The 16301-nt window shown below is 42.6% G+C and overlaps 1 protein-coding gene across 1 annotated transcript; it reads left to right on the forward strand.

Annotated features, from left to right (window-relative positions):
- Positions 1 to 936: 936 nt before the first annotated feature.
- On the forward strand, positions 937 to 7134 carry BCDIN3D (BCDIN3 domain containing RNA methyltransferase). The gene is made up of 2 exons (XM_081084567.1): positions 937 to 1185; positions 5102 to 7134. Exons 1-2 carry the CDS (start codon positions 952 to 954, stop codon positions 5738 to 5740), a joined length of 873 nt encoding a protein of 290 aa, XP_080940693.1. The 5' UTR covers positions 937 to 951; the 3' UTR covers positions 5741 to 7134.
- The last annotated feature ends 9167 nt before the right edge of the window (positions 7135 to 16301 follow it).

Consider the following 16301-nt stretch of genomic DNA (forward strand, 5'->3'; position numbering starts at 1 on the left):
AATGTGTGGTTTTTTGTGACTACCTTCGTTCACTTGGCATAATGTTTTCAAGGACCACCATGGTGAAGCACGTATCAATACTTCATTCCTGTATATACCGGCTCCACCATTTGAGGATCTGTTTTCTGAAGGAGCTGCACCATTTTACATTTTCACCAGCAATGTATGAGGCTTCCAATTTCTCTACATTGTCACCAATACTTGTTACTGTCTGTCTTTTAGCCATCCTCAGTGTGAAATAGTATCACAATGTAGTTGTGATTTGAATATCACTAATGACTAATAATATTTAGTATATTTTCATATACACAGATTTTTTTCACAGGTTACTTTTTTAATATAGTTTTATTGATTTCAGAGAGACAGGGAGAGGAAGAGAGACAGAGAAACATCAATGAGAGGGAATCATAAATAGCCCTTAAGGCATAGTCCTTGCCTCTCAAGAAGCTGTTACACTGCCCCGCCCACCTGTCCCACCTTGCAGGCTGGGCCACGTGGGTCTTTTGGCGCAAGTGACACCCGGCTCCTGGCTACCCTCTTCTAGCATCATCGGGTGCAGATGCCTGTGTCCCAGTTTCGCTGCGTGACCCTGGACAAGTAATTTCACTCCCTGGGTCTCACTTTATACATTTGTAAAGGAAGGAAGTTGGACCAAAATTGATTTCCAAGATCCCAACAAACATCTCGTTTGAGAGTCCACGTTGAAACTGTTGGCTTGGGGAGGTCACCACCTCTCTGCTCGTTTCCTCGTCTGTACAAGGGACACCATTACTAACCGCCCCCAGGCTGGGCGAGGGCTCCATAGCGCAGAGCCACTGCCGGGTGTCCGCGCCGCTCAGCGGACGCCGCCCTCGGACCCGCTCGCTGGGCCATTCAGCGCAGGCGCACTGGCGCCGCGGCCGCAGGTGCCCGACTTCCGGTTCCGGCGGACCCGGAGGCCAGGTGAGGCTAATGGCGGCGTCCACGGAACAGAACCTAGGAGGCGTAGAGGAGGCCAAGGTGGAAGAGGAGCCGCGAGTTCTGGAACCCGGGGCCGCCCCGTTCGGAAATTTCCCTCATTATTCCCGCTTCCACTCTCCAGAGCAACGGCTCCGCCTCCTGCCTCCGGAGCTGCTTAGCCGGCTCTTCCCTCCGGGTCCCGAGAAGAAGCCGATTCTGGGGCTGGACGTGGGGTGTAACTCCGGGGTGAGTGACAGGGAAGGGGAGGGGTCGGCAGTCCAGCGGTTGGCTGCCTCCGTGGGGTGCTGGCCTGGGCGTGGCGTCACACTTTTCCCAAAACGCGCTTAAAGGCACAGACGCCTCGTTGATCTACTCCGTGTGCTCCTAGCTGCCCTCCCAGGCCCCCCTCCATCTGTCTTGGGAATCTCGGGGCGGAATTTTTCTCAACTATGTTCCCAATCCTCGCGTCCCCGCCTCCGCATGCGTCACCTCGAGGCCAGACTCGGGTGGGAGGGGCCACGTGTCGGGGCTTCTGGCGCCTGCCTTCTGTCCAGCGTAGGCGGCGACTTGGCTGGGGGCGGGGGCTTCCGGGGGCCTCCGTTCGGAAGCGTGGGGTTGGGATTGGTTTACCGGGAGAGATGAGCCGGCGGTGACAGAATCGTGCCTGGACTGAAGATTCGTGTGCCTTGCGCTGCAGACCGGAACCTGGAGTCAAGTTGATATTTATGTTAAAAGCACTGGGTTGCAGCGGTTCTCAACCTGTGGGTCGAGACCCCCTTGGCAGTCGAACGACCCTTTCACAGGGGTCGCCTAAGACCATCCTGCATATCAGATATTTACATGATGATTCATAACAGTAGCAACATTACAGTTATGAAGTAGCAACAAAAATAATTTTATGGTTGGGTCACAACATGAGTATCTGTATTTAAAGGGTCAGAAGGTTGAGAACCACTGGTAGAGGATCGAGAAGCTAAAATACAGCATCCTCCTGAAGGCAGGCATTGCCACGTTTTCTTACCGAAACGTACTCTTCGGTGTATAATGGTTATAGTTAAACCACATGCAAAATAGCGAAATGTCTCTCTGACACCAAATGCTTCAAAAGTTAATGCCCTCACTCCACCTCCAGGAGTGGGAACGGGTGGGGAGAATTTTATTGTGCTGCTGGTCGTCGTTAGAAGAGATTTTGGTGGAAGGTTGAAGGCTATAGAGACACAACTGATAAAGGAGAGGGGGCCGTTTGGATACAGACTTAAAGCTGGAATGAGCAAATGGGTGGCCGTGTGTCCCCTGCAAATATTTCTCCACTGTGATGATATAGGAAGTCACAGGGGGAAGCAATGGAAAAGAGACTAGGTTTAAGGCTGGAGGGTTCATGAAAGGCTTTAGTGAGCCACGGGGGATTTTAAAGTTGACAGGTGTATATGTACACATTACAGGCAAGGGCATAGTTGCAGGTAAGGGGGGCAGTAGTTCCCAAACCTGGTTGTACATTTAGGGAGCAAGTATCTACTGACCTTAAATCCTCCTTTTCCCCTAAACAGTGGCAACTGCTATAATTTCTTGGGAGTACACCCTATGTGTATACAAGTATAAATATCTCCTCTCTTTTAGAGTTACAAATAATAGACACTAATATGCACCTTGGTTTTTTTTTCTTTTTTATTGAATTTATTGGGGTAACTGGTTAATAAAATTATATAGGATTCAGATGTACAATTCTATAGTACATCACCTGTATGTTGTATTGCACCTTGTTTTTCATTTAATAATTTGAAGGTCAATCATATGTCACTTCATTCATTTCAGCAGCTTCATAATATTTTATTGTGCAGATGTGCCATAATTTATGGGGTGCTTTGTTTAAATTTTAAAACTCCTAGCCCCCACTCTAGATCTACTGAGTCAGGATCTCGGGATATTAAGCCCTTGAGTCTGTATTTTCTTTTTTAAACTTCCAGGGGGCTCTGGGACTGGGGAATCGAGGATGGAGAGAATGAAGAGATATGGTGGAGGGGGGACTGACGTGACAAAATGACTGGTCAGACATGGGGCACACCCAAGATCAGATAGGAGGAGGGAGACAGGGAAGAAGCAAATAGATGGGGAGGAGATTAAGTAGCATAAGATAGAACCTTCCTACTCAAAGTGTGTTCCTTGAACTACAGCATCAGCGTGACTTAGAAGCTTATTAGAAATAATCTCAGCCCCAACCCCAGTTTGCTAACCCAGTTTATATTTTAACAAGATCCCTAAGTGATGTGTATGCACGATGAAGAGTGAGAAGCCTGCTAGAAGAAAGAATCTAATGGAGCCTAATTTGCTGTGTGACATTGGACATGTAAAGTCACTAGCCTCTGAACCATAATTTTTAAAATACAGGTGTTTTGTGTGTGTTTTTGTGAACTATACCACACATAGAGAAAAGTGCATAAGACATAAATCTACACTTATGAATTATTATAAAGCAAACACCTTTATGACTACTTTCCAGAACAAGAATAAAATATTTTCAGTAGCCCACAAGTCCCCCAATATGTCTTTTCCTATTCATAACCCCCTCTCTCTACCCAGAGGTAAAAACTAGTCTGGCTTTTATTGTTTCTTTATAGCTTACTATTTTTGTGTCCCTAAACAGTGAAGTTTAATTTTATCCATTTTTAAACTTCAAATAAATGGGAGCTTATCGTGTATTTTATTTTATGCCTTGCTCTTTTACTCAGTATTATATATTTGTGAGAGTCATTCATATTGCTGCACTTAGCTAAATTCCTTCATTTTCAACTGCTACTTAGTATTCCATCTTAATGACTACATCACATTTATTTATCCATGTACTATTATAAGACATCTGGTTTGTTTTCAGCATGCTTTCTTCACCCACACAAAAGGCATAAATATTTCCTCACAGGATTGTTGCATAAAGCAAGTGAGGTCATGAATAGGAAAATGCCTTGAAAAAAATGTATAGAACAACACATTTGTTAGTAATAATGGTTATAGAAGTCAAAGTTAGAGAAAGGGATAGTGACTTGTTTAAGAGTAAAAAAAAAAAAAAGTGCTAAGGTGATGAAAATCAACAATCACTGAAGAAGGAGGTCAGCAATGACTTTTGGGAGTGATGCAGGCAGAAGCAGAGTAAGCCTCAGAAGAGGTGGTGAAGCATAGGACCGGTAGTGAAACTGAAACTGTAGAGTGAAGGCTAGATGAGGACTTTGGGGATCCACTTTCCTAATCACAGGTTTGAGAAGCAGGTTTTTATAAGATGGTGTTTGCTCTATTCCTCATCTTCCTGATAACACCAGTGATGCCCCTGGCACCCTCTCCTCCTCCCTGAAGTCTGAGATACCCAAAAGAAAATAAAACAAAAAGATCGGGAGTTTACCAGCATATTAAGCTGGAAAATACTGCTCTATTTTTTCCTGCATCTATTATGCTGTAACTTTCAATCATACTATCCAATCTGCGTCAGTCAGGAAAGCATACAGATGACTCATTACAGCCTCTCACCCCTGGAGGGCGCTCAGAGTATGCTCTGTGGAAAACTACAGACAACCTCCTTAGGCTACTCACACCCTCTAAAGCAGTGGTTCTCAACCTTCCTAATGCCGCAACCCTTTAATACAGTTCCTCATGTGGTGGTGACCCCCAACCATAAAATTATTTTCGTTGCTACTTCATAACTGTAATTTTGCTACTGTTATGAATCGTAATGTAAATATCTGATATGCAGCATGTATTTTCATTGTTACAAATTGAACATAATTAAAGCATAGTGATTAATCACAAAAATAATATGTAATTATATATGTGTTTTCCGATGGGCTTAGGAGACCCCTGTGAAAGGGTCGTTCGACCCCCAAAGGGGTCGCAACCCACAGGTTGAGAACGGCTGCTCTAAAACCAGGAGTAGGTGGCAGTCTCAAGAGATAAGAGGATAAAATTTTAAAAAGAGAAAGAACTCATGGACAAGTGTGGCGATTGTGGGGGGAGGAAGGGGTAGCAGAGGGTATGGAGGGATAAATGGTGATGGGGGAAATATTAAAAAGATAAGAGTTTAGATATCTGTAATACTGTCAACAATAAATAAAAAAGGTAAGTTTCTCTTCTGTTCACTGGTTGAAAGCTGCAATGACAAAGCTCTTTTGGATTCCTCTAGGATCTAAGTGTGGCTCTGTACAAACACTTCCTTTTCCTACGTGATGGGGAGACGCACTCAGATGCCTCAAGAGAACTCCGTCTCCTCTGCTGCGACATAGATCCAGTCCTGGTGGAGCGAGCTAAAAAAGAATGCCCTTTTCCTGATGCCTTGACTTTTATTACCCTGGACTTCATGAATCAAAGGAGCCGGAAAGTTCTCTTGAGCTCTTTCTTAGGCCAGTTTGGACGCTCAGTGTTTGACATTGGCTTCTGCATGTCCATAACCATGTGGATTCATCTGAACCATGGGGACCGTGGCCTATGGGAGTTTCTGGCTCACCTCTCCTCCCTCTGCCACTACCTCCTTGTGGAGCCACAGCCCTGGAAATGTTATCGGGCAGCTGCAAGGCGTCTTCGAAAGTTGGGCCTCCATGATTTTGACCACTTCCATTCCCTTGCCATCCGAGGTGATATGGCCAGTCAGATTGTGCAGATCTTGACCCAGGACCATGGCATGGAATTAGTATGCTGCTTTGGCAACACCAGCTGGGACCGAAGCCTTCTGCTCTTCAGGGCAAAACAAACCACAGAGACTCATCCAATTCCTGAATTACTGATAGAAGGAAAAGAAGGGAACAGGTTAAGATCCTGGAGATAGTAAGATGAGAGGGTGAGAAGACCAGGAAAGAGATACTGAAAGGCTTTTATTCTGAGAATTAAGTCCACTCTCCTTAACTCCTTAACATGCCGCTTCAAAACCTGGCAGAAGCTTTTAGCAAAGTGTCCAAGATGCCATTGAAAAAATCAGTGTCTGTTCCCCATTGTTCAGGATGATTCTGAAGGAGAATGCATCTGTGGAGTGGTGAGCTGGGCTGACTGGCCTAGAGAAAACGATCCTGTTTCTGGGATGTGGAAGGAGCTGCTTTTGGTGGTTATTTATAAAAACCAGGCTAGCCTTAGAATGTATCCGTTCCCTGGGCCCCTTGATTCTGATCTGGCTTCTTAATGACTTAACTCATCCTTCAGGCAAAACCTCACTATACAATTTGAAAAAAGAGTCACTGGCCTGGCTAAAAGTGAGCATAAGTAGGAAAAACATCTTATCTTCCAGAGCAGGTCTGAATCTTCAACATGACCAGGCTGCAGATACTAGGCAAGATGCATTGGCTGACATTTAAAAGATATTTAAAAGATGTAAATTATGGAGGGGGAGGGAGAAGTGAATAAACAGAAGGAGACTTGACTTTGGGTGGTGAACATACAATCCTATATAATAAAAGGCTAATATGCAAATTGTCCCCAAGGACAGGAGTTCGACCAACCAGGAGTTAGATGTGCGCTGACCACCAGGGGGCGCTGGCAGCAGGTGGCAGCGGTGTCACTGCCGGCCCCCAATGGGCCCTGACGAGAGCAGGACTGCAATGGGATGGTGGAGCAGATGAGCGGGCGGTGCCAGGCCAAGGTGGGTACAAAGGGAGGCCCTGGCCGGTGGCAGTGGCAGGCAGCTGGGGGAAGGGAGGCCCCAGCCAGCAGCTGCTAGGGATCCTATCAGTGCACAAATTTCATGCAGTGTGTGTGTGTGTGTGTGTGTGTGTGTGTGTGTGTCTGTAAATAAAAAGCCTAAGCGACTGGCCAACCAGCCAGTAGCTATAACATGCACTGACCACCAGGGGGCAGACGCTCAACACAGGAGCGGAAACCACAGGCATGGAAACATGGAACAGACTTATAAATCTCAAGGAGGAGGGAGGGCGGGAAGAGATTAACCAAAGATCTTGTATGCATACTAGAGGCCCAGTGCACGAAGGTCCCTCGGCCTGGCCTATGGGGATCAGGCCAAAACCAGCTCTCCAACATCCCCCAAGGGGTCCCAGATTGCAAGAGGGCACAGGCCAGGCTGAGGGACCCCACCGGTGCATGGCACCAGGCCTGTAGTACAATATATAGATGATGTATTATAGAATTGTACACCTGAAACCTATATAATTTTTATTAACCAATGTCACCCAATCAATCAATCAATCAATCAATCAATAAAAGATTTAAATTATGAACCCAAAATCCAACTGGTATAAATGAAATGAATGAAGTGAGGTTGTATATAATATAAAAAACAAAAGTGATGAGTACAGTTGGGAATACCCTGTGAATCTGGGGTAGATAAGAAACTGCTTTTACCCACTCTATCCAGGAAGATTTCAGCTCAAGAAGAAACCTTATCTAAGCTCAGAACAGAAAACAAGCCAGTGAATAAGTTAATTCAGAACTTTTTTGTCAGCATCCACTGCCAAAGCACACCAGTATGGAGGTGGGAATATATGCAGAGAAGCATGTGTAAAATGCAGTCTACAATTGGATGACTACACCATAAGGGCTGTGGGATAGTGCTGCTGATGTTTGTTAGGTTTTGATTTTTAAAACACCCATCAGTTGAATCCAAGGGAAAGTGGAAGATGGAAAAAGATTTGTTTGGTGAAGAGAAGATAAAAAACAGAACATACCTAGCTAAGAAGGGAGATTGCATTAATGAGCTTCAAAATTTCTAAGATATTGTTATTTGTTGAATTTAAGTTAAAGAAGAGCAGGAAACAAGAGAGTCTGAACCATCAGTTTGATGTTGGACCTATTGACTGAGAAGTTAGGTAAAAGCTCCTGCTAAGGAAGCAGAGGCCACTGCTGTCCCTACACAACAAGAGGGTGGAACTAAAACCATTTAGAAAAAACAATTTTCTATTTTCAGCTAATTGTGTTGGTTTGTGCCATTTCCAATCTCAATTAGATTCCAGTACTATTTTTCAATCTTTTTATATTGCTGCTCCTGGTCACTTTTATCCTAGTGACTTCAGACTTTTACCCTTCTACAGGCTCCTGACTCTATCCCTGCTCCATTAATCTAAGCAAATAGTTTAACCACCAACTAATGTCATTCTTGTTTGTTGTGTCAGGAAGTCTTTCCTTAACCTTAGTATTGAACTTTATCTTGCCTCCTTTTCACTTCTAAACTTACCCAGTAATTACCAAATAATCTCTGCCTAAATTCTTGATCCCAACCTGTACTACTTCTCCCGAATTATGCTTTGTAGAGGATCCCTTTGGTGTTTCCTTGGCCTTATTGACTCCTTCCTGTCCACCTGCCAACATATTCAATTCTCTCTCATCTTCAAAACCACCAATTTTTCCTGTGTCTTATATCCGCCCCAAACTTATGCAAGCTTTTCTTCCATATCATCACCACCCAAATGTGAGCAAGTTCTTTGAAACAACAGACCCCGCAGCCTCTGCTCCCTCACTTCCCGCTCATCAATAACCACCTGAATACCAAATCTGTAGCCTCTTTTCAGCCTTCCTCCTGGGCAGTGACACCAGTGAGCAGTACTGACCCCTTCTTGAACCTCTTGCTCTCCCCTGGCTTCTCCACCATACTTTCCTCCCTTTCGTCTCTTCTTTCTCTTAGTTTTTCACTACCCCTTAGGCATTTGGTTCAACTTTTTTTTTTTTTTTTAATATATTTTATTGATTTTTTACAGAGAGGAAGGGAGAGAGATAGAGAGTCAGAAACATCGATGAGAGAGAAACATTGATCAGCTGCCTCCTGCACATCTACTGGGGATGTGCCCGCAACCCAGGTACATGCCCTTGACCGGAATCGAACCTGGGACCTTTCAGTCCGCAGGCCGACGCTCTATCCACTGAGCCAAACCGGTTTCGGCATTTGGTTCAACTTTTAATTTGCACTTTTACTTGGTGAGTCCAGGATTCATCTTCAAAAACATAGTGATTCAGGTCTGGAATGGGACTGAGGAATCTTTTTGATTTGTTTTGCTTTTTGAATTTTTTTAAATTGTGGTACAATATACATATTTACCATTTTAACCATTTTAACTATTTTTAAGTGCACAATTCCATGGCATTAAATACATTCACAATGAGGAATCTCTTTTAACAAGCATCCCAGATGATTCTGATGTAAGCAGAGACCACAGTTAAGGTTCTATCCTGTCGTCTTCATATTTTTCCTGTGTGAGTTCCTCCACTCCCATTCCTTTAACACCTACCTATATGGTAATAACCTCCAAATATATTGGTAACCCCACCTCCACAGTTCCAGATGAAGGTTTTTCCTGTTATGTAGTCATACCCCCCAGATATTTCAAAGACATTGCAAATTCAACATATCCCAAATACAAACTCATTCCCCTCATTCTAAACCTAATCCTATTTCAATGGTGACATCCTCCATTGCTCAAGCTACAAAGTTCAGTTGACTCTCCTCACTTAGTACTCCCTACATTGAAATCGTCACAAAGTGCAACAAATTCTGCCAATAACATCTAAGTCCCATTTATTCCATCCATGTGGTTGACACCAACCTGGGTTTCTGTCATGTACCCTCCAATCCAGCCCCAGCCCCTGTCCTGCTGCCAGTGTTCTTTCTCTTAAAAACCTTCAGTGACCTAGTCTTGTCCTTTATCCAGTGCCTAAACTTACGCTGTTTAATACAGTAAGTGCTTGTTATTTAAGTTAATTATTGATGCTTTGGGAGATCAAGACTAAATATAAAAATCTGGAAGTCATTCATATAGAGTGATTAAGATTTAATTAGTAGTAAATTACTAAAATAAGTGGATATGATAGGAGGGGACTATGTCCTAGGGCTGAGGGCTGAAATAGGAAGAACTAAAAGAGGTCTGGTTAGAAATCAGAAAAAAAGCTAATAATAGAATACCATATGCTAGACAACATAAATTGTAATCCTTGAAATGACCCTGTGAGGTAGGTACTATTATCCCCATTTTCTAGATAGGGAACCTGAAACAAAGGTTAAGTGACTTTCCTAAGGTCACACTAGGTGTGAGGAAGAGTTGGGCTTTGAACATTGGTTATATTGTTGCAGAATCTGGGCCTTGGCTGTTAGGCCTTGAGATGTCACAGAAATCAAGATTGAGAAGAGACTCTGAAGAGCCAGGGTAAGAGAGCAAGGGCTTTGGAGTTACTGTGCTTCTTCAAGTTATGTGTTCAGACCTGGGAATGAGGCCCAGCCAGTGTGGTTCAGAGGTTGAGCATTGACCTATGAACCAGGAGGTCACGGTTCTATTCCCAGTCAGGGCACATACCCAGCTTGTGAGCTCCATCCCTAGCAGGGGGCAGGCAGGAGGCAGCTGATCAATGTTTCTGTCTCTCTCCCTCTCCCTTCCTCTCTCTAAAATCAACAAAAACATTAAAAAAAAAAAAAGAATATACACCTGGGTAATAAAGTAAATCCGAAAGTGAAAAAGAATAGCAGAAAAGCATATTTAGTCATTGAAACATCAGCCAAAAGGTTAAAATAATGCATTGCTGGGAGTGGGAAATGAAGCAAATAACGCTTCTATATTATTGGATTTTTTAAAATATATTTTTATTGATTTTAATTTTTTTAAATGTTAGATATATTTTTATTGATTTCAGAGAGGGAGAGAGAGATAGAAACATCAGTGATGAGAGAGAATCATTGATCGGCTATCTCCTGCACACCCCACACTGGGGATCGAGCCTGAAACCTGGGCATGTGCCCTGACCAGGAATCGAACTATGACCTCTTGCTTCATAGGTCAACACTCAACCACTGAGCCACACTGGCCTGGCATTATTTGATTTTTTTTAACCATATGCACACAATGCTTTTTAAAAATAACATTTAAAATAATTTTTAAAAATAAAATTAAGCAGTGTCTTTCTAAAATAACTCTTATCCCCCATTACCCCACCTACCTATCTGTCTAACTTTTACTTCACAGCATATCCAAAATTAGTGAAAGAGTTTTAAATAATTGTATTTATTCCTTATATTACATATCTTTCTCACCCCTTCAAAATCTGGTTTTGCTAGTAACTAGTGACATGTGGCTAAAGTCGATGTAATGTCTCAGTCCTGATCCAGCCTGACATCAGCAATATCAGGGAACCATTTGGTCTTTCTGTGGAAACCTCTAGGGCTCTAGTGACAGCACTCGCCCAGTTTTCTTCCTCCTCCTTTGGAGACCCCCTCTCCGATATTACTGGTCCTTGGGGTTCTGTTCCAGTCCCTCTTCTCTCCTTGCATAATTTCCTCCATTCCATGGTTTCAGTTATCACCTATGTTTTGATGACTCAAAATTCTCTTATCTGTCTGTAGTCCAGATCTATCTCCTGAGCTTCAGAATTATTTATCCAACAGCATTACTAGTATACATCGTGCTTCCCAGCCCTTTCCACATCATAGCAACCCAGCATAACTGAGACTGCTCTCTGTCAGAGGAGGCTCATGCTGCCTTCAGAGTTGAGAAGATCAATATGCAACACATCTGTAACTCTTCTTGAGGCATAACAGTTGGGAAGCTCTGACCTGTTGGGTAGACATTTCCACTTGCATGTCCCCCAGGTTTTTCAATATCAGCATCTTTGAAAGTGAGCATATCATCTCCCAAACCTGCTCTTTTTTTGGCGGTGTTTTTTCGTTTGTTTTTAAGATTTTAGCATTTACAATCAATGAACACACAAATAAGTGGAGCAGCAGATTGATGTTTCTCTCTCCCCCATCTCCCTACCTCTCCCCCTACCTCTCTCTCTCTAAAATCCTATCTAATAAAAGGGTAATATGCAAATTAACTGTCACTCCATCACAAAGATGGTGGCACCCAGTCCTCTCAGCCCCACCGGAGTCCTGGGGGGACAGCTGCTGAGAGCGGGCAGCGTGAGCAGCCTGGCGGAAGGCCTCTGGGCAGTGGGCATGGAGCAGCGGGGGGGGGGGGGGGGGCGGGGAGACACTTGCATCATTGCCCTGGCGACAAGGCAAGCATTCCACGCCTGGCTGCCGATCGGCCTCTGGACCATGGAGAGCCTCTGGGTAGTGGGTGCAAAGCGGCCAGGCCCCGCAGAGAGCTACTGGCGCACAGATTCATGCGCATGGCTACTAGTCAATCAATAAAAAAAGAGTTTATCATTTATTATAATCTTATTCCTTGATGAAACCTCCTGTGTCTTTTATTTCAGTGAATGGCCTACCATCTGCAAATTACCCAGTGTTGGCTTAGTTCTCTGTTTCCCTCCATTTCCCATCCCAAGACTTGCTGACTCTATGTTTATTATATATTTTTAGCAATTTCTATTTATTATGCTTTAAAAGAAGAAGGGGTATCAATTCAACAATAAAAACTGAGCAATATTCTGGAGGAGTCAGAAAGTCATAGAAAAGTCAAAATGATGAGTTGTAAACAGGGCACCACAAACTTAAAGAGTAAGGCTGTTTTAAGTAAGGATAGAATGAAAATATGTTTTAGCCAATTTTAATTTATGAAATAAAGTCCCTTTAACATTAGAAGGAGGTTCAAATAATTTAGAAATCAATGAAGGAATCATGAACTATGAGAATAAATGTCAAATTTTTGAGAGAAAGATACCTTTAGGAATTTTTTACAATGTTTTATTCCAGCAGGAATTAGCTTTTTTCCATCTTGATGAAGTGCCTCCAACCTCTCTCTGGGTTTCTCCTGTAACAGGAACTTTGGGTCTTTTTTCTAGTTTCCAGTTATGTTCCTCCTTTTCACCTGACGCCTCATCATAATTGACCTCTATGGTCCAAATATTTTTATCAACACACTGTTCAGAATGACTTGGGTATTCTTAAAGATTAAGGCTTTCTCTACAGCTCTCCTGTTTTCTTTCTGAGCTCTCACCAGAACCACCCTTAATGGTATATTCATGGCAATGTAGATTTATTTCTAGCACGTAGTTCAAAAATTTTCCAGCTTCTACCCATTACCCAGTTCCAAAGTCACTCCCACATTTTTAGACATTTGTCTACTTCTTGGTACCAGTTTCTGCTGTAGTCCATTCAGCCTGCTATAAATATTGTCTCTTAGGTGGCTTATAAATATTTCTCACAGATCTAGAGGCTGAGAAGGCCAAGAGCAAGACACCAGCATGGTTCCATTCTAGTGAGAGCCCTCTTCCTGGTTCACAGCGAGCATGTCCTTGCTGTGTCCTCACATGAAAGAGCTGCTTATTGCTTAAAGTCATCTTTTGTTTATCACCACTATCTCTTTCCTAATCCAGAGCATATTTTTCATTTTCCCCCTCAATTACCATGAAAACATGCTGTCTGATCTCCCTGACTTCAATCCTACTCTCTCTGTTCTCTACACTGCAACCACAGTGGTTTTTCTAAAATGGAATTCTGGTTATCCCACCCTCCTGCTTAAAACTATTCAAAGGCTCTCCTTCGCTTTCAGGATGAAGTATGATCTTCCACTGCTTACCTTTTCAATTTCTTAATTTATCATACCACATCTAGTGCATAGTACCTAGCATATAGTACAGTGATGGCGAACCTTTTGAGCTCGGCGTGTCAGCATTTTGAAAAACCCTAACTTAACTCTGGTGCCGTGTCACATATAGAAATTTTTTTATATTGGCAACCATAGTAAAACAAAGACTTACATTTTTGATATTTATTTTATATATTTAAATGCCATTTAACAAAGAAAAATCAACCAAAAAAATGAGTTCGTGTGTCACCTCTGACATGTATGTCATAGGTTCGCCATCACTGATATAGTAAATACTCAATAAGAATTTTTGATTGATGAAAATGAGGGAAAAGGTGTTCACGGACCTAAGCAGATCCATCATATCTGTAACAGGTAAGTTTCAAAGAACATACTGGCAATGCTGTCAAAACCCAAGGAACTTTAATAGTCCCATGTAGAATTAAACTTGAATAGTCCCATGTAGAATTAAATAGCAATAGCAAAGATCTATTTCTATTCAGTAAATGACCAAACGTTAACCAATACCAGCTCCTTCCTTCCTCTTATTGAGCAGGAAAGACATCAAGAACACACTTAGAACCCTAGCTGGTTTGGCTCAGTGGATAGAGCATCAGCCTGTGGACTGAAGGGTCCTACGTTCGATTCCGGTCAAGGGCGTATGCTCGGGTTATGGGCTCGATCCCCAGTAGGGGGTGGACAGGAGGTAGCCGAACAATGATTCTCTCTTATCATTGATGTTTCTATCTCCCTCTCCCTTCCTGTCTTAAATCGATAAATATATATATATTTTTTTAAAACACACACACACACGCACACACACACACACACACACACACACACACACTTAAAGTCAATCCAGCCTGGAGAATAACAGATTTTTTATTTATTTACTTTTTTATCCTCACCCAAGGATATTTTTCCATTGATTTTTTTAGAGATAGTGGGAGAGGGAAAGACAGAGAGAAACATCGATGTGAAAGAAACACATCATTGATTGCCTCCTGCACGAGCCTCAGATCAGGGCCCAGGCCGGGAAGGAGCCTGCAAGCAAGGTATGAGCCCTTGACCGGAATTGAATCCAGGACCCTTCGGTCTGAAGGCTAATGCTTTATCCATTCAGCCAAACCGGCTAGCACTACCAGATTATTTAAATGTTTGAGAGGCCTTCCCTAACTGGTTTGGCTCAGTGGATAAAGCGTCGGCCTGCAGACTAAAAGGTCCCAGGTTCGATTCAGGTCAAGGGCATGTACCTTGGTTGCGGGCACATCCCCAGTAGGAGGTGTGCAGGAGGCAGCTGATCGATGTTTCTCTCTCATCGATGTTTCTGACTCTCTATCCCTCTCCCTTCCTCTCTGTAAAAAATCAATAAAATATATTTTTAAAAATAAAAATAAATAAATGTTTGAGAGGCCAGTTACCACCTGACCATCTCAAGAATTCTAAGATGGGGTGAGTTACAGCCAGTGTAACACAGTGGCCAAATAGTTCAGTGCCAAACTGAGGAAAGAAGATGCTCCAGCACTGAATGAATGACCACATGGTATTGGAGCAGAAGATCCCAAAGTCCTGAGGTGAGCGGTGAAGGGGGTGGGCTTCTGAGATGCCATCGACCAGTCAGTCATCAGCACTGTATGCACAGACCACACCACCAAACTGATTTGTTTCCAACAGCTTGCAGCAACTAGAGGCCTACAAAGCCTAGCTTGTTTTGTAACAGACAACTCAAAGAACAATATATGGTATATAATAGTTCAAAACTGACTTTGGAACTTCTGTATATTTTTAATAATTTAAGTGAATACTACCATTGAGAATGAAAGTGTTTTCAGCCTCATCAAATACAGAAAACTATGGAGCAATGTTAGATATCATTCTTTCACCTCCTGTCAATGAGGATGAAGGTTTGTGAAGCATAGAGAATCTATGAATGCCTAAACTTTCAAGTGTGCAAGAGCCTTTCAAGTAAGGCAGGTACTTACTTGCTCTGACAAGTGTAGATGTTCTGGCTGTGTTTATTAAACAATGGTAAACATCTGAATGAAAGCAAAACATCATTTAGATGGTCTGTCTGCTTTCCAAAATTTAGTTATTTGGAAACATCCAGAAATATTTAGATATATCTGACAGACAAGGTTTATCTACCCCATGGCTTTGGAATGCAACAGATACATGCAGTTTTATGGGATATTTAAGCCTTTTGAGGAAAGAATCATGTCTAATTTTTGTTGTAAACCAAGGACTCTCCCACAGATCCCTATTCAATAAATGCTAGGTGATTGAATGAATAAGAATTAATTAATGCTTCTGGATTCCAAAGGTGCTGCTATCTATTATCAAGAAATAAGGTGAGCCCAGGTTGCTGGCTCTAACCCTGGTGAGGGGCATGCAAGAGGCAACCAATCGATGTTTCTCTTTCACATTGATTTTCTCTCTTCCTCACTCTCTTAAAAAAAAAAATCAAAAACATTTTTAAAAAAGAAAATTTTAAAAGGTGAGAGAAATGAAAATATGCTCACAAAAATATTTGAAAAAGAATATTTATAGCAGCCTTATTCATAATAGGTCCCAACTGGAAATACCCAAATATCTATCAGCTGGAGAATGAATAAACAAATTGTGTTATAATTCATACAGTAGACTATTACTCAGCAATAAAAAGGAATACACTACACAGAGATGGATCAAGAAAACATTACTATGCTAAATAATATAGTTGCAGTTCTGGCTGGTGTTGTTCAGTTGGTTGAGCATCATACCTTGCACCAAAAGGTCGCCAGTTTGATTCCCAGTCAGGGCATATACCCAGGTTGCAGGTTGGCACATACAGGAGGCAACTGATCGATGTTTCTCTAGCGTAGTGATGGCAAACCTATGACACACGTGTCAGAGGTGACACGCGAACTCATTTTTTTGGTTGATTTTTCTTTTTTT

The sequence above is a fragment of the Myotis nattereri genome (assembly GCF_964212035.1).
Source record: "Myotis nattereri genome assembly, chromosome: 2".
Classification (NCBI taxonomy): Eukaryota; Metazoa; Chordata; class Mammalia; order Chiroptera; family Vespertilionidae; genus Myotis; species Myotis nattereri.

What these genes read in the sequence shown, in the direction of transcription:
- BCDIN3D (XM_081084567.1), top strand. Translation starts at nt 952, where the DNA reads ATGGCGGCGTCCACGGAACAGAACCTAGGAGGCGTAGAGGAGGCCAAG. An exon ending in ACGTGGGGTGTAACTCCGGG is followed by an intron (nt 1,186 to 5,101) that starts GTGAGTGACAGG and finishes GGATTCCTCTAG; the next exon opens with GATCTAAGTGTGGCTCTGTA.